Source organism: Entelurus aequoreus, linkage group LG01, assembly GCF_033978785.1.
Source record: "Entelurus aequoreus isolate RoL-2023_Sb linkage group LG01, RoL_Eaeq_v1.1, whole genome shotgun sequence".
NCBI lineage: Eukaryota > Metazoa > Chordata > Actinopteri > Syngnathiformes > Syngnathidae > Entelurus > Entelurus aequoreus.
In genome coordinates this window covers 4,572,246-4,596,664 of record NC_084731.1, presented here as the reverse complement: position 1 = coordinate 4,596,664, position 24,419 = coordinate 4,572,246, and the positions used below count along the sequence as shown (strand labels likewise).

The window sequence follows — 24,419 nt, the reverse complement described above, 5'->3', positions numbered from 1 at the left end:
AATAAACATTTGGGGTTTTGGCACCAGCCGCTAGACTGCATTTGACCAATCTAAGTCTATGAGCACGAACTGATGACGCCTACTTGGATGAGAGGTAAAACGTCTTCTAAGACAAACCAAACAGTCCAGTTGCGATCGATTGAATGCCCTGAGATGACAATGACCTGGATGAATGAGAACATTCATAGACATCTTTTTGAGCACATTACACAATACTGCGATAATAATGATTACGGTGATAATTTGGGTCAGAATAACTGTTATATGAAATTATTATATTGTTACATGATCCCTACTTCTTATTTTTTTACACACATCATTTCATAATGTCTTCTACAACCGGAAGAAAAAGAAGACATATGGCGACATTTTACCTTTTCAACGGTAGACAACAAGACACATTGTAAACCCTGTGGCTTAAATTTTCTCCGGTAAAAATACAATCAACTCGAAGAGCCATCTACAGGCTAATCATCAGGACATCTACACAATAGTAAGTAGACCTAAACTAATATTTCTAAATGACTCATACTGTACTGAATTACTGTTATTATTAAAGACAGTAAAGAAGGAGCAAGACTGCTTACTCAACCACTACTTTTGTAGTACCCATAGGCGAGCTTGCCCTCCAATCTAAAATAAAACTACTTTGACTATTTTAGTTATATATTATTCAACATTTGAAAAACAAATGCTTAATTTCAGCTAAACAATAACACAGTAAAGTTAGTGTGAAATGTGCTTATTGAAATATACATGGAGTACAGGTCTTGTTGTGAATTTAGTTTTTGAGATGCTCTGCAATAGTAAATAATTAATAAAAGTGCTTTCAAGACAACTTCAAATGTGGGTGGTCTGTTATACTTTATAGTTTAGTCAACTAAAATGTTGATAAATGTAAAAGTCGACTAAAACTGGATTAAAACTAAATTAATTTACATGACTAAAATACGACCAAAACTGAAATACATTTTCGTCAAAAGACTATGACTAAAACTACATTAAAACTGCTGTCAAAATTAACACTTAATTGCCGGTGATATTGTAAATTAGAAACCTACTTGTTTAACAATTATATCAGCTCGCAATGTAATTATGTGTCATGACAGCGATATTTTTTGTACGTCTCAGATGATCCTAATAACCACAAGTCTCATTTAAACACATTAAAACATTACCAACAACACCAATTAGCAGTGAAAAGTACTTATCTGTTAAATCCGGAGCGAGAAAGCTACCAGCGCTAACTTATTAGCATGTAGCAACCCTTCTTCTATTTTATTTACATTTACACAGAGCTAAACAAGCTGAAATGACCACAATTGCCCCTTAGCGTACGAGTGGCACACTGCGTAAGGCCATCAGTCACATTAGAGCAGGGGTCACCACCCCTTCATAGCGATCGACCAGTTGCTCTTTGAACCCTACCGCCCTTTTGCAAAAATATTAGGGAAAAAAAGTATTAATATAACATCAGTGAAACCCCCGCCCGGAGAATGACCAACAGACCCGCAAACAGGCACGCATTTGAACCCCTGACCCTTATCGCTCACGTCATTGCGACGGGAAGCACAAGTATGGATTTTGTGTTGATTTATTGTGAATACAAAACTAAACATTGACATGTGCAAAGACAGTAATAAGGCGACAGCTAAAGAAGGACTTCCGCATTTATCCCCTCTTTTATCATACAGGAAAAACCGCCAGTTGAACAGCTGATTTTACTCATTCCGGTGCTGACGTAAAAAACATGTGCCTCGCATCCCATATGTGACCAGAACAAATATACTACTGTACAAAGACTATAGTGGCCATAAGCAGTTAGCTTTTACAGCAGGGATGCCCAAAGTGCGGCACAGGGGCCATATGTGGACCGTGCAGTGACTTGATTGTCATTGTCCCTGAGCACATTACAAAAAAAAAAACACCGGCAAAAATTTGGAAAACAGCAAGAAACACCATGAGAAAAACCCCAAATGTTGACATCAGCCAATAACGACACAAAGCTTTGTCTTAAAAAAAAAATATATATATATATATGTCTCAATTAGATTATCCAAAAAAATAATGCTCGATACCGTGGTAGAGCGTAATATGTATGTGTGGGAAAAATCACAAGACTATTTCATCTCTACAGGCCTGTTTCATGAGGGGTTTCCTCAATCATCAGAAATCTCCTGATGATTGAGGAAACCCCTCATGCAACAGGCCTGTAGAGATGAAATAGTCTTGTGATTTTTCCCACACATATATATATACATATATATATATATATATATATATATATATATATATATATATATATATATATATATATATATATACACACACATACAGTAATCTTCAATGATTACTTTCAAACTAGTAAAAAGAACATCCATATAATTTGCTGTTAGTGATGGGTCCGGCAACACAGATGCATCGGCGCATGCGTCGAGCTCATAGAGCAAAACCCTGTGTACCGCTTTTAGAAAGTCACGTGACCGATCTTGAGCTGTTTCGGTCACGTGACCGATGCGCGAACTGTGTCGCACTGACGCCTCCTCTGTGCCCTGTGAGCGGGTCTTTGCCTGTAGGGATTTTAAATGTCCAGCAGATGTCAGTATTTAGTGACACAGTATCAATACAGTTTTGCAATGTGTCGAAACGCTTCATGACGCCTCATCAACCCATCACTATTTGCTGTCATCTGTGTCAGTATAAGTGTTCCCATTTCAGCCTACAAGAACCCATTTTCTAACTAGAGAAATCATGTTGAAATAAATTGTACATGATTTACAACACCTGTTTTTACACAAATTGGCACAATCAACCGCGGACGCATTTCAGCTGTGCGTGTAAATTTGTACAGCCAATATGGGCATCCACATCAACAATATGATTTGCCTAATAAGCTGGACAGGAAAAAAAATTTTTATAAATTAAATAAAAATGATTTATTAGATTACTCGATTAATCGATCGGGATATTCGATAGAATACTCAATTACTAAAATATTCGATAGCTGCAGCTCTATTAACTCCCAATTCCAACCCTTGATGGTGAGTGCCAAGACATTAAGACACACATCTGAACACAACACATAAATACATTGCTGTGCCACACACACCTGAACACAACACACAAACACAGGAGTTCTTTAGCAAAGCATTGTCCATTAGCTTGAAAAGCGACTGTAATGAATGAAAACAGGACGTTTACTTCCATATCAGTTTGCGTACCGGAAGAACCGATCAACCGAAGACACCATCGCTATTGTAATCCATAGACTCTTGGAACATCTTGAGCTTAAGGACACTTATGCAAGACTGCTCTTTGTCGATTTCAGCTCAGCATTTAACACAATAAGGCCAAACAGACTCAGATCTAAGCTTCACAACCTTGGTCTCAACACCTTCCTCTGCAACTGGATTTGGACTTTTTAACAAATCGCACACAGTATGTGAAAATAGGCGAGCACATTTCTGCCACGCTCACCATCAACACCGGCGCTCCACAGGGTTGTGTAAGCCCTGTGCTCTTCACCCTCTTCACACATGACTGTATAGCCTCTTCAACATCCAATCTCACTGTCAAATATGCCGACGACACCACAGTACTTGGGCTCATCAGCAATAATGATGAGACAGCATACAATGCAGAGGTCCAACAGCTGGCTTCATGGTGTGCTAACAACAACTTGGTTCTTAACACTAACAAAACCAAAGAACTAATTGTAGACTTCCGCAGGAAAGGGCAGAGCAAACACCCTCCACTTTTAATTAATAACAATCTAGTAGAAAGGGTCAAGCATTTCAAATTCTTAGGGGTGAACATAACAGAAGATCTATGCTGGGACATTAACACTGCTTCTACAGTCGGAAAGGCCCAACAACGTCTTTTTTTTTGAGGAAACTAAAATGCGCAAACATTCCGCAGAAATCAATGGTTAACTTTTACAACTGTGCCATCAGCAGTGTCCTCACTTACGGCTTTTTAGTGTGGTTTGCTAGCTGCACTAAAGCGAACCAACAGGCCCTCCAGCGAGTGGTAAAGCGGCGGGGAAAATTACAAGGACGATACTCCCAGAGATGAGTGCCATGTACACAACTCGCTGCCTAAAGCGAGTACACAACATCCTGAAGGACAGATACCACCCAGCACATGGCCTCTTCAACCTGCTACCCTCTGGAAGAAGGTATAGATCGATTCGCGCCAGGACCACCAGAATGTCTCACAGTCTGTATCCCCAGGCTGTGAGACTGCTAAATGAACAGCCTGCCCCTTTGCTGCCCCGGACCATCTCATTACCTCACTCTTCACCACCTCAATAATTGTGCTCTGGACACTGCATTACTGCAACATCAACGTAACACCCATCAGACATCTGACTGTTCCCACCCCCTTTATTCGCCATCTTCCTGACAATGCTAAACTGTGAACTATATGGTCAACCTGCACTTTAATGCAGTTTCTATGCCGCTGGACAAAGCTCAAACAAAATCTCGTTGACATGTATGACTTAAGTGTTATTATGACAATGACAATAAAGGAATTGATTGATTGATTGATATCTATGTCTGATGAGTTCAGTTATGTTGCAGTACCTCTAGTTTATCTTCTCCATTGTCTATGCTAGGCTAGTTAGTGTTTTTAGCAGCGCTAGCTCTGGCCTGCATGCCAACCTGCTGTCAGTGTCTTCTTCTGGATATTTATCCACCACGCTGATGATGTCGAGGCACACAAGGCCGATGCAAAGGACCTTCTTGTCTTTATGCTCCATGCTGCGAACGCTCATCTTCCCGACGCGTTGTTACAACTTGTGTGGACTTTGGTAGGCAAACGTCACAATTAACCCCTTTCAATGTATTTATTGGCGTCCGACCAACTGGGCTTTGCCCGCCACTTTGTGGTTGAGATAGGAACTGACAGAACGCCATCAAAAAGAATGCGCCTCATTCGAAGTAAACTGGGATAGACTCCATCTTTCCTTTCGTAGGAAATTAACGACATTTATGAACTCTCATCTATTATATCATAATTTATATCACTCACTGCGTGGTTCCCTCAGGGTACTCCGGCTTCCTACCACCGCCAAAGACATGCACCTGGGGATAGGTTGATTGGCAACACTAAATGGTCCCTAGTGTGTGAATGTGAGTGTGAATGTTGTCTGTCTATCTGTGTTGGCCCTGCGATAAGGTGGCGACTTGTCCAGGGTGTACCCCGCCTTCTGCCTGAATGCAGCTGAGATAGGCTCCAGCACCCCCGTGACCCCGAACGGGACAAGCGGTATTAAATGGATGGATGGAATATAATAATCAAGATGCAAAAAGGTCAAGGTAACAGTTAGAGATGCTACCTCAGTAGAAGCATTTAAGTCCCATCTTAAAACTCATTTGTATACTCTAGCCTTTAAATAGACCCCCTTTTTAGACCAGTTGATCTGCCGTTTCTTTTCTTTTCTCCTCTGCTCCCCTCTCCCTTGTGGAAGGGGAGTTACACAGGTCCGTGGCCATGGATGAAGTGCTGGCTGTCCAGAGTCAGGACCCGGGGTGGACCGCTAGCCTGTGCATCGGTTGGGGACATCTCTGCGCTGCTGACCCGTCTCGGGACGGTTTCCTGCTGGCCCCACTATGGACTGGACTTTCGCTGATATGTTGGATCCACTGTGGACTGGACTTTCACAATATTATGTCAGACCCACTCAACATCCATTGCTTTCGGTCTCCCCTAGAGGAGGGGGGGGGGGGGGGTTTACCCACATATGCGTTCCTCTCCAAGGTTTCTCATAGTCATTCACATCGACGTCCCACTGGGGTGAGTTTTTCCTTGCCCGTATGTAGGCTCTGTACCGAGGATGTCGTTGTGGCTTGTGCAGCCCTTTGAGACACTTGTGATTTAGGGCTATACAAATAAACATTGATTGATTGATTGATTGAAGGTCAAAGTTTATTATTTAAAAATAAACAGCAGCAACATAAAAAAAGCTCTGGGCAGTGCTTGTTACCATGGTAACCGGGAGAGCAAATGCTAGAAGACTGGCAGCTGAGGTTAGAACGGTTGCCTCTTGATGAATCTGGAGAAGACTGTGAACGCCGCCAGCGGTTTGTCTGTCGGTACCATGTGACCCGAACCCTGCGGGCAGACAAGACACCAAAGGTCAGCGACTCAGTGGTCAAACACAACACCGTCTCGCTTAGCATTTACCTTCACAGTGAGGAAGGCTATGTTGTCAAACTCTTTGACAAAGCCTCCCACCTGTCGTCCGCCTTGATCCTCGTAAAGCCACGTACGCCGACTCACCTCAACCTGAGAGACGCCGTGTTAGCAACCGGTGTGTCCATCACTCGAGGACATCGCCTTACCTGCTGGTTCAACGACTCCACGAACCACTCGTCCCCCATGAAGTTACATGCCATGTCCACGTCGCCGTTGTACACCAGGACACGGTACTTCTACAAAACCAAACACCAACCTTTAAGTTGAAAATCAACGGGAAGTGTGGACGTGAAGGAAGTTGTCAGACCAGAGCAGCCAGTAGTTTGAGGTACTGCTTTCTGACGTCCATGAAACGATGACCGTAGTTCAGATTCACCTCGGAGCTATCAAAAAAAGGTCATAGCAAGTGTTTTTATGTTCTTTTTTTCATAGGAAGTGGTAAACACTACAACTTCCTGTGTGTTGTACCTGCAGATAGTCCAGGCCAATGCCTTGGGGCTGATGTGCAAGGCACTTAGCACGTATGGGTCATTCAGGAAGCGCGTCGCAGGGGTGGAGTTAGTGCAGGGAGGCTCCAGCCGCAAGGATCGATGAAGCGACGCCAGACCTCGGAGCTTCTGAAAAGCGAACACACATACACACAAACACACATTGAGAGAGAGCCCCAGGTACACATGTCCTGAGGTGGGTTGTCCAGACCTGCTTCCACAGCTGAGTCCACTCATGATGAATAAAGAAGTGTCCGAAATCTCTGATGACCAGCTGGCCTCGCTCAACACTGCGAACAGAAATGCGCAGTATTGATACCAACGTGCAAAAAATACATCGATACCTGTTTTTTCCCCCGGTATCGTGGGTACAAGACTTTATCTATTCTCGGCATGTGAGCAATAAGTCAGCCCCCAAAGAAGAATGCTGCAGTCTTAAAAAATATCCAGTATTTCCATAAATGTACTTATTTAACATTTATTTAGCTATATATATATGTTTAGAATTTAGAAGTACAGAGGTTCCTTTTTTTGATTGCAGTATCGAATAAGTACTGTATCAGAAGTATCTGAAATTCTGTTGTCGTGACCATAGGTGTCGATCCCGTGGTTGCTTCGGGGCCCGAGCATCCACGGACAATGCAGAGCACCCACTTTCAATCTTTAAAATAATTTTTGAAAAATCAATCTTGTTGTAGTTAATTTTGTGGCGAGTTTGGTCCGTTTTACAAAATAATAAAGCCACAAATCATATGGGATATTAACTTCGCTGAACATCTTTTTCTATTTTTTTTTAATACACACACACTAAGCACCCACTGGCAGAAATGTAGATCGCCTATGGTCGTGACAAGTTCACCCTTATAACAGAGGCTTGCTTCTGAGGTCTCAACCCGCTCGGCCGCTTCAACTCACCTGAACCTCTGGGGGGCGCCACCTGGACAGGGGGCGTAAAGGTTGTACATGTTGAGTCCAGAACTGTAGATGATGTCCTGAACCTCCGCCAGCTAAGGAAGAGGAGCGAACGTCAAACACCTGAAGGACCTTGGAAGTCAGCAGGAAAAAAAAAAGGAAAGAAACGGTGACACTCACACTGTTAGAGCATTTGACGTCTTGGTTGTTATGGAAGTTGCACTTCTGCTCGCTGCAGCAGAACGCCTTCAGTTGGCTCCACAAGCTATGTCCCAGCAAGCCGTGGTAGTAAGCGAAGTAGACCAGAGAGTTGTCGTTCATCTCATAGCTCGACATCCCGTTCCCAACCGCCATGCCCTGCAGACACATGACTTAATTTTTTTTTAAATTATTGGAATGATTCTGGAGTGTTTAGTGAAATAAAATGTAAATATCAAAGAGTATCATGGAAAGTCTTTGACCCTCTTGGACTAGATCAGGGATGCCCACACTTTTTGCCTCCAGGGGCAAAAAGCAACACCATGAGTCAGGAGCAGTGAGTGTGTGGCACACTCACTACCTGTTTTGGCACTAGGAGTTTCCCGTCTGATATTGAAATTGGTCCGATATCAGCGAAAAAAAACAAGTATTGAAGGATATCGGCTTGCATCTAAAATGTGTGATGTAATGCAAGATACAAGCAGTCCTGCAGCATGTTTATTTGCAAAGCTGGAGAGCCAGTTACCGTATTTTCCGCACCATAAGCCGCACCTAAAAACCACAATTTTTCTCAAAAGCTGAAAGTGCGGCTAATAACCCGGTGAGCCTTATATATGGATTAATATTAATATTTATTTTCATACAGTTTAGGTCTCGCAACTATGGTAAACAGCCGCCATCTTTTTTCCCCGTAGAAGAGGAAGCGCTTCTTCTTCTACGGTGAGCAACCGCCCCATAGAAGAGGAAGCGCTTCTTCTTCTACTGTAAGCAACCGCCAAGGTGAGCACCCGCCCCCGTAGAAGAAGAAGCGCGCGGATATTACGTTTCATTTCATTTGTGTGTTTCTGTAAAGACCACAAAATGGCTCCTACTAAGAGACACGCGTACAAGGTTCCACTGACTTTTGATATTCATGTGAACCGCACTGTGGATACAACGGGAGCACGTACGGTGAATATTCGCACCACATGGAATGAGAAGTCGTCCTTCACTGTGGTTCTAGCTTGCCATGCTAGCGGCCAGAAACTTCCACCCACGGTGATATTCAAAAGGAAGACCTTGCCAAAAGAGAACTTTCCAGCCGGCGTCATCATAAAAGCTAACTCGAAGGGATGGATGGATGAAGAAAAAATGAGCGAAGAGACCGGGTGACTTTTTTCACGCAGCTCCGTCCCTGTTGATCTACGAGTCCATGCGCGTCCACATCACAGATGGTGTCAAAAAACAAGTGAAGCACACCGAAGAAGAAGAATTCGAGGGATTTGTGGATGAGTAATAACTTCAGAAAGTGAGCTTTAAATGTTTATTTTGTGTGTTGTGTGACATTAACGTATGAGCAACGTTGAGTTATTGATGTTGCTATTGCTCTGCACTATTTTGAGTGTTACTATTTTTGTGATTGCAATTTTGCACATTACATTTTGGGAGTGAACAGAGTTGTTAGAACGCTGGTTTGTAATATATTATTAAAGTTTGACTGACCTATCTGACTGTTTTTTTTGACATTCCCTTTAGCGTAGCGTAGGTGCGGCTAATAACACGGGGCGGCTAATAGGTAAACAAAGTTTTGAAATATGCCATTCATTGAAGGTGCGGCTTATAACACGGGGCGGCTTATGGTGCGGAAAATACGGTAACTATCCCAGGGCCGATATTTGATATGTCAAATGAAGTCCTTAAAATTAAGTGGGTAAGTTTTCCAGCGCCGATAAATTGCTTCACGCTTTTCATCGGTTTCAGCAGCTGCGCGCATTTGTGCACCAGCGGAATTAAAAGAAGGGCGTGAATCGTTTGTCCTTCATTAAGTGTCTTTAAACTGTTTGTGCGGCGAAGCGATGCTGCTGGCCCGTTAGCATAACATAGTGCAGGTCTGACCAAACCGCGGCTCTTTGCCCAGTTTCATGCAGCTCTTACGTTCATATCAAAGTTTGTCTTTTGTGTTTTTTAAATGTGCGTGTTCGGCTGTGGGCGTTTGAACTACAAATAAACGGTAGATAACCGCTGTAAAACTCCCGACGGTTAGTATTACTGTATTAAATTAAATGGGTCAAAAAAACTTCATTCATGACCGCACTTTGGTACGGGCGAACGGACTGGCGCTAGCTTGCTAGCTAGCTTAAATGCCAACATGTAAATGACCGACATTAAAGGCCTACTGAAATGATTTTTTTTTATTTAAACGGGAGTAGCAGATCCATTCTATGTGTCATACTTGATCATTTCGCGATATTGCCATATTTTTGCTGAAAGGATTTAGTAGAGAAAATCGACAATAAAGTTCGCAACTTTTGCTCGCTGATAAAAAAAAGCCTTGCCTGTACCGGAAGTAGCGTGACGTCACAGGAGCTAGTATTCCTCACAATTCCCCATTGTTTACAATGGAGCGAGAGAGATTCGGACCGAGAAAGTGACGATTACCCCATTAATTTGAGCGAGGATGAAAGATTCGTAGATGAGGAACGTTACAGTGAAGGACTTGAGAGGCAGTGATGGACGTATCTTTTTTCGCTCTGACCGTAACTTAGGTACAAGCTGGCTCATTGGATTCCACACTCTCCTTTTTCTATTGTGGATCACGGATTTGTATTTTAAACCACCTCGGATACTATATCCTCTTGAAAATGAGAGTCGAGCACGCGAAATGGACATTTAAAGTGACTTTTATCTCCAAGACAATACATCGGTGACACACTTAGCTACTGAGCTAACGTGATAGCATCGTTCTCAAATGAAGATAGAAACAAAATAAATAAACCCCTGACTGGAAGGATAGACAGAAGACCAACAATACTATTGAACCATGTACATGTAACTACACGGTTAAAAATTTTCAGCCTGGTAAGGCTTAACTATGCTGTTGCTAACGACGCTAAGGCTAATTTAGCAACTTAGCAACCGGACCTCACAGAACTATGTACTCTCTCCTTTTTCTATTGTGGATCACGGATTTGTATTTTAAACCACCTCGGATACTATATCCTCTTGAAAATGAGAGTCGAGCACGCGAAATGGACATTTAAAGTGACTTTTATCTCCAAGACAATACATCGGTGACACACTTAGCTATCGAGCTAACGTGATAGCATCGTTCTCAAATGAAGATAGAAACAAAATAAATAAACCCCTGACTGGAAGGATAGACAGAAGACCAACAATACTATTAAACCATGTACATGTAACTACACGGTTAAAAATTCTCATCCTGGTAAGGCTTAAAAATGCTGTTGCTAACGACGCTAAGGCTAAAGCTCACAGAACTATGATAAAACATTAGCGCTCCACCTACGCCAGCCAGCCCTCATCTTCCCATCAACAGCCGTGCTCACCTGCATTCCAGCGATCAACGGCGCGACGAAGGACTTCATCCGTGGGTTTGGCGGCAAGCATCGGCTAGGCGTCTGCTATCAGGGTAAGTAGTCCTTGTTGTGTTGCTGTAAGTATTGTACTTAGCCGCTAAGACACAGATCGATCCCACCTACAACGTTCTTCTTTGCGGCCTCCATTGTTCATTAAACAAATTGCAAAAGATTCACCAACACAGATGTCCAGAATACTGTGGAATTTTGTCGAAGAAAACAAGAGGCTTTTCTATCGGGTCCGATGGGGTCCAACCACTTCCGTTGCTTTTGTGACGTCACGCGCATAAATCATATCCAAAGGAGTTTTTCAACCGGAAGTGTGGCGGGAATTTTAAAATTGCACTTTATAAGTTAACCCGGCCGTATTGGCATGTGTTGCAATGTTAAGATTTCATCATTGATATATAAACTATCAGACTGCGTGGTTGGTAGTAGTGGGTTTCAGTAGGCCTTTAAAGGTCTTTTCCCATTTCGAAACATCATTCCCCTAATTAAACTTGTACCCATTGCTGTTTAAACAACTGAGCTACAGTATTCACATTGAACATGTTTTGTGCTGATTGAAGTTATCAATAAACTTGACAGTTTTGAGTTGAAACGTCTTTTCAACAGGAAGTGAACTTGCGTGATGTCACAAACGGGAAGTGAAACAAGTGATCAACCTTTACAATTTAAAATGGAAGAAGATAAACATTTAAACACACAAATAAAAAATTATATGGCTCTTATGAAGCCAGACTAATATTTCAGGTTTTCTCTGCCAATAAAGTATGGTGTGGTTATTTATTTTAGTTATTTAAAAAATACAACTTGGTTAAAATATTTTAGTGTGTATATAAGTACTTTTTGAGCACATTCAACAATACCACGGTAATAATAATAACCGTGATCATTTTGGTTACTTTATTTAGCCATTTTGATTATTGTTTTGGTTATTTATATTTAAGGGTCCATAACACCCTCCTTAACAAAGACAGAACCTATTTTATTGCTTTTGGTTGTAATTTTAATATAAGTGCAAAGTTTTGCTTACAAACAGAGTATACTTAGTTTATTATTTGTTTGTTTTATTTAACTTGAGATGTAAATGTTTACATATCAATTACAATGTTGAAAATAATGCATTTGAAATTATTATGTATTGTCATTACTTCAGTGGTTAATTTGGTCTAAAAGAAATGTCAATATCGTTTATGGGAAATAATTTGTAGGTCGATATATATCGTCGAGCAAAATCACACACACACACACACACACACACACAGCCCTCGTCATTTGCCGTAATGCCCTAAAAATTTTACCAACATCCGAGGCAAGAACATGCCGTGACCGCCCTTGACTTTTTACTTGTTAATTGACTAGGGATGTAACGGTAAACAAGGTAAGAAAGTGCGGCCATAAAGCAGAACCTTCAGGTTGAGGCTGTCGTCTTCCATCACTCTCTCAGCCAGCGTGGGAATGTAGATTCCTGCGTAGCTTTCTCCGGTCAGGAAAAGCTCGTTCTTACTCAACTCGGGGAAGAGATTGAAGAACTCCTTCAGAGCCAAGTAGTTGACCATGGACACCTGTGAGGAGGAATTTATGTTTTAATTTTTTTTAAACAGCCAACCTTGAGGAGAACAATCAAGAGCTGAGCTGGCTGGGGCGTGCTGCGGACCTCTGTGTCATTGGTAACGTATCTCTTGTCGTCGGAGTACGAGAAGCCCACCCCTACTGGAGACTCCAGGTACAACATGTTCGCCACCTGCTCAAAAAGGGGAAAGGTTACGTGACGGGTCACAAGACAGGTCAGGGAGTGCAAAGCAGTCACCTTGTTCCAAGAGTATGGGTTCTCCAGCAGCGTAAAGCCATCATCCTGAATCTGAAGCACAGGTCAAAATTCAGCACATTTGGTGACGGAAGACTGGAATGAAAATGCGGGGAGTGGTGTACCAGAAAGGGTCCATGTTCGGTCAGTAGTCCGTCCAGAGAGCTGCACCCGGGACCGCCGTTCAACCACAACACCACTGGGTCGGATGAGGGCAAATTCTGGGACTCCACAAACCTGCAAGCGGGTGAGAGAGTAAATTAGCAAAGAGGGACACAGCGAACATGGCAATTCTGGTTCTGACCAGTAGTGCAGGTGCTTCCCGTCCGGCACACTCAGATAACCCGAGTAATGTTTAAAACCAGGCTGTTTGTGGAGGCCGGGCAGCGTGACCACCTCGTGGTCCGCCGGCGCCGCCTTGACGCTTACCAGCCAGAACAGGATGTAGCCCGACCACAGCCGCAGCATCTGCAAGCACACAGGAACTGACATCATTGGACAGGAAATATTTAGCACATTTGATGGGCTTATACAATTATACAGCATCCTACGGACAACTTTTTAAATTAATCATAGTTTTAACCTCTCATAGACCATTCTAAACAGCTCTCAATCACATATATCTATAATTATTGATTAAGTAAAGAACACAGATTGCAGTTATGTTGCTGGACAGACGATATTTATCCTTTAATTTCACTCGGTGTGCGATCGATAATTCCAAAAATCTCACTATGCAGGATAAGTTCACCCCTTCAATACATGGCTATTAGCAAACAGGATACATCCTGCACTGCGTCTGATGTTGTGCATTCGGCGTGGCGCTGTTGGGAGAGTGGCCGTGCCAGCAACCTTAGGGTTCCTGGTTCAATCCCCACCTTCTACCATCCTAGTCACGTCCGTTGTGTCCTTGAGCAAGACACTTCACTCTTGCTCCTGATGGGTCCTGGTTAGCACCTTGCATGGAAGCTCCCGCCATCAGTGTGTGAATGTGGAAATAGTGTCAAAGCGCTTTGAGTACCTTAAAAGGTAGAAAAGCGCTATACAAGTATAACCCATTCTCCCACATGCCCTTTTTATAGCCAGGTGGGGGGCATTGTTGTGCCAGTGACAGCTTTTTATCCCCAGCTGTGCGGTTAGTTCATTAAAAGGTAAAAACAGTATGGAGCATACACGCTGTAGGGCGTGCTTAGCAGGGGCTCTGTAGAAATGTGACCTTTTTTGTTTTATTGGGACTTTTGTCAACTCCAGCTGTCAACTTTACAATACTTTTACGAACCGGTCATGTGAAGCCTTTTTTTCCGGTCATCGCACCTGTGTATTATGCAATGTCTGGCCGAGGGAAATCCAACAAGCCAGGCCGCTCCAAGCCTTGTGCGTCTCCGGATCCAGATATCATGGAGGAGTCGATCGTCGACTTGGTCCTTTTTAGGAGCATAAGTCGGAAGAGGGATGAAGTGCGAGCAGACATCCTCGACAATCTTAAATTCATTGTCAGGAGAAATTGGAATGGAACCATTCGAGAGCAATTTCTCGTCCCATGGCGGGGCCATCGCTCGCCTTGAACTCACTGCTAATGCTAATGCAAACAAGCTAACCCATCTCTGTGCTTGTGTCAACAAGCTAACTGCAACTGTGGATCTCCTCTCTAAAATATGTGATGGAGGGCTGCTTGAGGTGAAATAATATCCTAGTGTTGGGCTGTGAGGGCCCCCGTCCGACTGAGTTCACCGCTCAGTTCTTGCAGGATGTGGTGAAGCTCGACGACAAGCCCATGTTGGATCGTGCTTGCTCTAGGCCTAAATATGGCGAACCTCCTCGGCTGCTCGTTGTACGAGTGAATTTATTTCAAGTCCGGAACCAGATTCTACAACAGCGTGTGAGGCTTCTCGGCCATATGGGCAAGAGGGTTTCTATTATTCCCGACTTTACTCCGGCCGTAACTCGGAAACGAGCAGACTTTGCTTCGGTGAAGAAAAAGTTGCATTCATGTCCCAACGTGAAGAGACGTTCTCTTTCCAGCGACGCTGCGGATCACTTTATCCAACAGCCAGACTCACAGATTTGAGGACCCAGTACAAGCAGCAGACTTTGTAGAAAATCATTTAAAAATGGGAGTTGCACCAGACTCCGTCCAAGAGTCACGCTAACATGCTTGCTGTTTGCTGCTGTTAAGGCCTTAAGGACTGCAAATCCTTGAAGCGCAAGATAAATTATCTGGATACTTGTTGGGACTTGTTTCTCCTCACTCGGATAGTGTTGCTACTGAGTTTGCTCTGGGTAATTTTTTTTAACATGACTACTATTTGAGTTTGTGAAAGTCTTGCCTTGCTTATTGATTTTTTTCTGCCTCACTCAGACAGTATTGTTTGTATGGTTACTCCTTGTCGGTTTTGTCAAAACGACTACTATTCGAATGTGTATATAAGAGCTCTTTGCTGATATTAAGCTGTAACTATATGGCCTTTTTTCTCTCTTTTTTTGTTTGAACATTTACCTCAGTACACTTAACTTGTTGACGACATGTCACATTTCGATTTCCCTTCGTGCAGTTTGTTTTTTCACAGCTGCTTAGTGCAGTAAGGCAGTGGTTCTCAACCTTTTTTCAGTGATGTATCCCCTGTGAACATTTTTTTAATTCAAGTACCCCCTAATCAGAGCAAAGCATTTTTGGTTGAAAAAAAGAGATAAAGAAGTAAAATACAGCACTATGTCATCAGTTTCTGATTTATTAAATTGTATAAAAGTGCAAAATATTGCTCATTTGTAGTGGTCTTTCTTGAACTATTTGGAAAAAAAGATATAAAAATAACTAAAAACTTGTTGAAAAATAAACAAGTGATTTTATTATAAATAAAGATTTCTACACATAGAAGTAATCATAATCAACTTAAAGTGCCCTCTTTGGGGATTGTAATAGAGATCCATCTGGATTGATGAACTTAATTCTAAACATTTCTTCACAAAAAAAGAAATCTTTAACATCAATATTTATGGAACATGTCCACAAAAAATCTAGCCGTCAACACTGAATATTGCATTGTTGCATTGTAATTAATGGAATAGCCTACTTGATTTGATGTTCAGTTTATGAACTTACATTCATATTTTGTTGAAGTATTATTCAATAAATATATTTATAAAGGATTTTTGAATTGTTGCTATTTTTAGAATATTTTAAAAAAATCTCACGTACCCCTTGGCATACCTTCAAGTACCCCCAGGGGTACGCGTACCGCCATTTGAGAACCACTGCAGTAAGGCATGAGGGTTTTTCTTGTGGGGAGGAGAGGGTGTGTGCACCCTGCTTCTGCAGGTGTTTTGGGGTTGGTGTAGGGGTTGTTTGTGTGTTTTCCTTTTGTTTACATCAGTAAAGTTGATCTTGTTATCGATTTATTTATTTTATTTATTCTTTTCAAATTCTACCACAAATTTGCATACTTGTGTTCTGTTTTATGACACTAATCCAACAACAACATCCGGTGGGTGTGGCATCAGGTTCACTAGTTTTAACTCTGGGATTTAACAATCTATGGAACCACAAGACTGCCAGTAAGATTTGGTATCGGAAAAAAAAGGACATTGTAAAAAAAGTTGTATTGGCACCGAAACAAGTTTTAGTAACAAATAAATAAGCATTGAAAAAAATACTACATTTTTGGTGGATGTTTTCGATGCCAATATTCATATGTTTGTACACTTTTGTTTTTGTGGGTTTCAAAGGTTTTATGATCGCTCACTTGATAATGATGCACTGTATGTTGGATGTCCTCTCAGAAACACGCTTGTGTAGGAAGTCCAGATGTCCCACAAAGGGGGACATCTTATTTGTCTTTCTTGTTGAATTACATACACCAACATCCCACAGTACTACTCAGATATTATCTTAAAGATGCTTTAATGTAACTGTTAATATGGTAAATGGGTTATACTTAGTATAGGTATAGCGTATTTCTGCCTTCAAGGTACTCAAAACGCTTCATCACTTTTTCCACATTCACACACTGATGGCGGGAGGTGCCATGCAAGGCCCTAACCACAACCCATCAAGAGCAAGGGTGAAGTGTCTAGCTGAAGGACAATAGAAATGTCTCCTCTAAAAGTCCAGTCTATTTTTTTAAATTAATTTTAAATAATTCTCAGCTCTACATTATAGCAGTTGATGTTTTAAAAATTTGTACGTTGTGCTTTTGAATGTACATGTAAATATGTGGAATATCCTTTAGGATATCTGCATTGCATTCCCCTACTTTGTATTATTTGCAATTAAGGCAGGGAACTAATCACAATAGCTGTAGTTTCAGCACATTGCTTATACAAGTCAGAATAATACTTATTATAAGACATGAGTCCACCTATTTAGGTGTAAATAATAGATGATAAAATTAACTGGAAACCTCTTGTGTAAAAAATACATAAAGTAGCAAGAAACACATCAAAAATGAATAAAGCAAAATATGTTCCGGACCAAATATCACATCATATTCTCTACTGATCACTAGTGTTACCATATCTGAAAATATGTTCCGGACCAAATATCACATCATATTCTCTACTGATCACTAGTGTTACCATATCTGAGTTATTGTGTAGAAATATGGAGAAACAACTACAAATGGGCGCTTCATTCATTAACAGCATTACAAAAAAGATAAATTCGAATAATACATAATTTTGGATACAGAGAACATACAAACCCTTTATTTATTGAATCACAAATATTGAAATTCAATTAATTAGTGCATTTGCAAACAGCTAAAATTATGTACAAAGCAAACTATAACCTGCTACCCAAGAATGTACAACAATTCTTCTCAACAAAAGAGGAGAAATGTAACTTTATAGAGGAAACTCTCATTTAAAACATTTGTATGCACGTACAACACTTAAAACCTTTAGCAAATCCGTATGTGGAATTAAGTTATGGAATGGATTAACCAAAGAAATTAAACAAAGCACCAATATGATTCTGTTTAAGAGACTGTTAAAACTGCAAGTGTTCACAAAGTACAAAGAACAATTATGATGAACATTTTGAACCCTTTTTTTTTTTTTATCAGATAATGATTACTGATGTATTTGTTTACTTATGGTATATTATTTATTTATCATTTATGTATTCACTGTTCTGTTACAGAGAACAAGGGAATAAAATAAAATTGCTATGGTATGAAAAGAGGTAGGATTAAATAAGCTCTGCTTCTTCCTACTCCTTTTCGGACGTGCTGTAATGAAACAACTGCAAATAGGTGATGCATTACATTGTATCGTATGCATGTTCGAAATAAACTGAAACTGAACTGAACTGAACATAGAAAGAAAAAGACAGATCAGATGTAAGGTTTTACTTCCTTCCTTCCTTCCATCCATCCATCCATTTTCTACCGCTTATTCCCTTTGAGGTCGCGTGGGGCGCTGGAGCCTATCTCAGCTACAATCGGGCGGAAGGCGGGGTACACCCTGGACAAGTCGCCACCTCATCACAGGGCCAACACAGATAGACAGACAACATTCACACTCACATTCACACACTAGGGCCAATTTAGTGTTGCCAATCAGCCTATCCCCAGGTGCATGTCTTTGGAGGTGGGAGGAAGCCGGAGTACCCGGAGGGAACCCACGCAGTCACGGGGAGAACATGCAAACTCCACACAGAAAGATCCCGAGCCCGGGATTGAACCCAGGACTACTCAGGACCTTCGTATTGTGAGGCAGACGCACTAACCCCTTACTTCCAAACGCTGAAAAAAGTTGCATGCATGAAGTTGTCTCCACAGCCTGGATATGATCCACTACCTCCCGGGGGAACAAGAGGAAGAACCGCCGGAGGTCATTCAACATTATGACAGTCAAACACTCGTATTTTAACACAAATTGGTTACTCATGTCACACCATGCTTTACATGTCTGGTGTTAAATGTTTTAAATGAATAAATACAGCTAATCTTACATTTTAAAAGTCACTCTTATCTCTCTCCACGTGGAAATGTAACAAAGTATTGTTCTATACGGAATTTCCCCAAATATCACAGCTATATTGAGACAAACATGGATAATTTAAAAACACAAATCAATTTCTGTACCGCTTATACTACATCCTCAAGGTATGGCTCAGTTAACACAAATATATTGTAACTTTTACACTTGATTTAGACACCATCTCTCCTCCTTTTTTCTTCTACTGTGTTTTTACAGTCCAGTAAAACTGCTTCCTGGTAAACTTGTTATAAGCCCGCCCCTCATTCTAAAACACTGCCATTATTTAGATACCGTAAATAAAATAAAGCGAAACCAAAAAAAAAAGAAACAAAAACGTAAAAAAGAGAAGCAATCATAAAACCTTTGAAATACAAAAGATACACAAAAAAAAAAAAAAAAATGTCAACTAAAATATGAATATCCATCCAATCCTCCAAAAATAGTATTTTTTAATGTTTGTATTTATTTGTTGCCAATATAAGTTTTGGTACAATGTCAACTTTTTTCCGATACCAAATCTTACTGGCAGTGTTCTGGCTCCATAATAATCCTATAAAGTGAAGTAAGGTGCCACACCATCTTCGCATATGGGCGCTCATGTCATCTTTCTGCAGGAGACTCATTTCAAACCTGCTGACGAGGACGGGTAGGACAGATCTTTCATTCTTCATTTTTGGGTAAATCGAGGGGTGCCACTATTCTGCTCCATAATCTGTTCTTTTTATACTCTCAAACAACATTTCTGACCCCAATGGAGGGTATGTTATCGTCACTGGTCGGATTTCAAACATCCCAGTAGCCCTCGTAAATGTTTACGCTCCCAACTATGATGATGACACCTTTTTCTGAATTTTCCTGATTAATCAATGTACTACAGAACAGTAGGAGGAGACGTTAACTGTTGGCTTTACCCCCAGCTTGATCACTCATCACCCAAAACCATCAAGATCGGCTAAGTAATCCAGTCTTTTATGGAGGAATTTTCTGTCTCAGTCTTTATCCTTTGTAACTGAGCTACTGTGTGGAACAATTTCCCTTGTGGATCAATAAAGTTTGTCTAAGTCTCAGATGTCTAGCGCTTTATGAATCCTATTAAAAGGCAATGTTCATTCTTTTCTCACACCCATCAGACCTTTATCCGTATTGATTACTATTTAGTTGATAAAAATTTACTTTCATCCCTACCTACATGTAAATACGATGCAATGGTTATCTCGGATCATGCACCAATTTTAATGGCTATACGCTTTAAAAACCTAACAACCACACATGCGCCGTGGCGTCTTAAACACGATTACTTTTAAATAAGGACTTTGTTGATTTTATTTCGAGTCAAATAGATTTCTATATACTCTTGAACAAGACCCCCAGAGTGTCGACCTCTGTGCTCTCGGAGACGCTGATGGTGCACATTAGCGGGGTGATAATCTCTTATACAAGTCATGAGAAAAGACTCAGGAAGAATAAATTGACTAAGCTGACTATGCATATCCTCACTAGACAACTTTTATGCTGTCTCTCAAAACCCAGATGTTTACAAGGAAATATTCTCTCGGCAGGCACAACTGAATGTTGTTACAACAGACCGTGCCACTGAAAAAATGGCCCGCTCAAGATCAAAGTTCTTTGAACATGGCTATAAGGCCAGAAAATTATTAGCACATCAGTTAGTTGGAAGTGGAATTCTTGTAGCCTGAAATGTGACCATTTCTGCTGACACAGATGATGATATAATGTTATTTTTCCTAGTTTGTAAGTAAACATTGAAGAGTTATGACGTCATGTCACTTTTTACAGTGCGTACTTCGAGTGCGGTCATGTGACTTCAAGGCTCTGTTTGATTGGAGAAATGGAGTCAAAGGTCACTGTACTTAGTTGGATTGTTCAAAACAGTCATGTGACAGAAGTCCCTAATGAGCCATATAAATACACCTTTGCAAGCAGAAATCAATAGATTATAGTTAAATACAATGATATGAATAAATGCAGCAATCAAATTGAAACTCAATGTAATGAAGTAAAATGGTGTTTTACAAAAATACTGACGCAAAAGGGAAAAGTATGTCACATTAAAACTACTCTGACATGTACAATCGCTCTAAAAAGTGACCTCAGTAAATATTACTACCCACCTTATCACACATTCGGCATTATAAGCTATACTGCACACTTTTATATGAATGACCGTCTGACAAAAGGAAACGCTGACATTGCAAAGAAATTCCACAATAAAATATAAAGAGAAATAAGAAAAATAAAGAAACAGGAGAAAATTCAACACACCTTAAGCACCCACTGCAAAATCTGCATCAAATTAAATACAGGACTCGAGGAAGGAGATGAAAAGACAAAAATCCCAAAGACCAGCTTGAAGTCATCAACAATCAACAATAACTCTACTAAAACAACGGATCATGAAGACTATGCCAAATTTCACAATTTTAAGCAATCATGTCATTCATTGATCATTCCCAATAAACCATTACATACTTTATATCCAAAAATGACTTCTAATTAAGCCAAAATGATACTCAAGTATGTCCATAGTTGTTTTTATTCTCTTTGATTTACTTGTCCTAAATGGTTCCACTTATTCCTATTAACCTATTTCTTAAAGTAGTCCAACTTTACTTTAATGACATCCTTATTTTTGTTACACTTTTACTCCATTTTTTAAAGACATTTGTTTATCCATCCATCCATTTTCTACCGCTTGTCCCTTTTGGGTGTTGTGAGATAGACATTTGTTTATTGATACTTTATTTATTAAAACACCTTCCCTATGTAGGAAGTGAACAACATGTTATGTCAACTTTGTAAAGCTTGTGGTGTGACTACATTATCACAGTAATAAACATGGAGAAAAAGGTTGTACAACAAAAACTTTCCTTTTTCCTATTCATTTCCAGACACACAGCTGAGGCAAAGTTTTACAGTTGCATGTATGATAGTTTTCTTCAAAATAAGATACAGTGATTGTAAGCTTCTGGTGCGATAATTTGTCATTTGCCATCTGGCAACGCGGCGTTGCAGTATCACCCAATGACCAGCAGGCGGCCACTTAACTACTCATGTGGCGTTCAGGTCAAATGTCTTACAAAGTAACAAAACCATAGCATTTTATGTAAAAGCAACCACATTGTTAAGCACAGAAGTTGAAAGAGGAAAAGGAACCTCCAAAAAGGTTGTCATTACCAAACATGTTTCTCCAATGACAACTTTTAGACGTTTTTAAAAAGAGGAAGCGTGAATTATCAGCGTTAACAGCTTGGTTAGGACAGCCATTTAGTGGTTCATACGTCACAGCAGTATAAAAATACATCAAATAGATATGTTTACTTTTAACAATCAAGTGACGTAATGAGTGGCTAGCGAGCAGCACAAGCTAATCACTAACGACAGCGCGCATCCTGCCAAAATAACACAACAAAAAAGGGAATTCAATGTCTCGAGTTACTTTGTTAGGTGTCAAGTGTCCTCTCACCTTCTCTTTGCGTGGACGTCTCACGGTGTCACTGGTGTGGGGACACTTGCACCGGAGCTTCGCAGCTACTGAAAATGCTTTGTCACGTGACCTGGTGCGTCACTTGATGGGGTCACATGACTTTGTTGGGAAACTTTCAGTGGCTTTCATTTCCTCCCTGTCGTTCGTTTTAGATTCAATACCCATTTCTATTTTAAAAACGGAGAAAAAACATGCTTGGTTTTATCGAAGACATAGCTATAAATAGCTTTCAGTAACTATAGTACCAGTCGAAAGCTTGGACACATCTATTGTATATCAGTGAGCATTATTGAGTGTGTTGCACCTTTCCTGCTTCCGGCTCCCCAGACCGTAGTCGAGGGGCGCAGGGGAGACTCCTCCAGGGCCGATGTATCTCGGGGGCAACACCCTTCACTCTACCCGGCAGTGGGTCTCCTTAGCTCCGGACTCCAGGGTGAATAATGAGTCCGGCGATTAGTGGCAACTCGTAACTTTATTAATGTCTGCACACAGCCAATCCACCACAACTAGTTTTCGCCCACACTCACGCTACCGCTCCCTCTCTTCTCTCTCGCCCACACTCTCACTGACGTCACTCACCTCGCAGCAGTTAAAGGGCCACACACATATAGGCTAATCTCATAACAAGTGTTTCCAAACACATGTTGTGAACACTTTGTAGTCAGAGAAAACATGTCAATATATTCACAATTGTCAGTTAAGCCACTGAAAATAAAACAATTACCCACATAGCTGTAATTCCTATGTGGCAAATTCTAAACCCCGTTTCCATATGAGTTGGGAAATTGTGTTAGATGTAAATATAAACGGAATACAATGATTTGCAAATCCTTTTCAACCCATATTCAGTTGAATATGCAACAAAGACAACATATTTAATGTTCAAACTGATAAATGTTTTTTTTGTGCAAATAATCATTAACTTTAGAATTTGATGCCAGCAACACGTGACAAAGAAGTTGGGAAAGTTGGCAATAAATACTGATAAAGTTGAGGAATGCTCATCAAACACTTATTTGGAACATCCCACAGGTGAACAGGCAAATTGGGAACAGGTGGGTGCCATGATTGGGTATAAAAGTAGATTCCAGGAAATGCTCAGTCATGCGCAAACAAGGATGAGGCCAGGGTCACCACTTTGTCAACAAATGCGTGAGCAAATTGTTGAACAGTTTAAGAAAAACCAGCTATTGCAAGGAATTTAGGGATTTCACCATCTCCGGTCCGTAATATCATCAAAGGGTTCAGAGAATCTGGAGAAATCACTGCACGTAAGCAGCTAAGCCCGTGACCTTCGATCCCTCAGGCTGTAGTACTGCATCAACAAGCGACATCAGTGTGTAAAGGATATCACCACATGGGCTCAGGAACACTTCAGAAACACACTGTCAGTAACTACAGTTAGTCGCTACATCTGTAAGTACAAGTTAAAACTCTCCTATGCAAGGCGAAAACCGTTTATCAACAACACCCAGAAACGCCGTCGGCTTCGCTGGGCCTGAGCTCATCTAAGATGGACTGATACAAAGTGGAAAAGTGTTCTGTGGTCTGACGAGTCCACATTTCAAATTGTTTTTGGAAACTGTGGACGTCGTGTCCTCCGGACCAAAGAGGAAAAGAACCATCCGGATTGTTATAGGCGCAAAGTTGAAAAGCCAGCATCTGTGGTGGTATGGGGGTGTATTAGTGCCCAAGACGTGGGTAACTTACACATCTGTGAAGGGGCCATTAATGCTGAAAGGTACATACAGGTTTTGGAGCAACATATGTTGCCATCCAAGCAACGTTACCATGGACGACCCTGCTTATTTCAGCAAGACAATGCCAAGCCACGTGTTACATCAACGTGGCTTCATAGTAAAAGAGTGCGGGTACTAGACTGGCCTGCCTGTAGTCCAGACCAGTCTCCCATTGAAAATGTTTGGCGCATTATGAAGCCTAAAACACCACAATGGAGACCCCCGGACTGT

General features: G+C 41.0%; 2 protein-coding genes across 9 annotated transcripts in view; both read right to left on the bottom strand.

Annotated features, from left to right (window-relative positions):
* Positions 1-4,801, bottom strand: part of LOC133647349 (ketohexokinase-like) — an 11,817-nt gene extending 7,016 nt beyond the window's left edge. For all 5 annotated transcript variants that reach the window (XM_062043330.1, XM_062043332.1, XM_062043333.1 and 2 more), the window contains exon 1: positions 4,665-4,801. In XM_062043330.1, the coding sequence (XP_061899314.1) occupies positions 4,665-4,777 (113 nt within the window). In that variant the 5' untranslated portion in view covers positions 4,778-4,801. The remainder of the gene's footprint in view (positions 1-4,664) is intronic.
* A 1,108-nt stretch (positions 4,802-5,909) lies between these two features.
* LOC133647287 (lysosomal protective protein-like) lies at positions 5,910-22,967 on the bottom strand. 4 transcript variants are annotated; one of them, XM_062043327.1, is made up of 15 exons: positions 22,754-22,967; positions 22,402-22,616; positions 13,270-13,433; positions 13,091-13,202; positions 12,969-13,019; positions 12,816-12,902; positions 12,568-12,723; positions 7,782-7,958; positions 7,605-7,696; positions 6,901-6,979; positions 6,670-6,818; positions 6,509-6,584; positions 6,348-6,437; positions 6,190-6,291; positions 5,910-6,117 (listed from the first exon to the last, which is right to left on the bottom strand). In XM_062043327.1, exons 3-15 carry the CDS (start codon positions 13,431-13,433, stop codon positions 6,034-6,036), a joined length of 1,419 nt encoding a protein of 472 aa, XP_061899311.1. In that variant the 5' UTR covers positions 22,402-22,616; positions 22,754-22,967; the 3' UTR covers positions 5,910-6,033. The 4 variants fall into 4 exon arrangements, with proteins under 4 accessions (XP_061899311.1, XP_061899310.1, XP_061899312.1 ...); XM_062043326.1 differs by having other exon boundaries at positions 22,429-22,616; positions 22,754-22,966; XM_062043328.1 differs by lacking the exon at positions 22,402-22,616.
* Positions 22,968-24,419: the final 1,452 nt, after the last annotated feature.

What these genes read in the sequence shown, in the direction of transcription:
- LOC133647287 (XM_062043325.1), bottom strand. Translation starts at nt 13,457, where the DNA reads ATGTCAGTTCCTGTGTGCTTGCAGATGCTGCGGCTGTGGTCGGGCTAC. An exon ending in ACGTCAAATGCTCTAACAGT is followed by an intron (nt 7,697 to 7,781) that starts GTGAGTGTCACC and finishes CCTCTTCCTTAG; the next exon opens with CTGGCGGAGGTTCAGGACAT. An exon ending in TAGCCTTCCTCACTGTGAAG is followed by an intron (nt 6,118 to 6,189) that starts GTAAATGCTAAG and finishes GTCTGCCCGCAG; the next exon opens with GGTTCGGGTCACATGGTACC.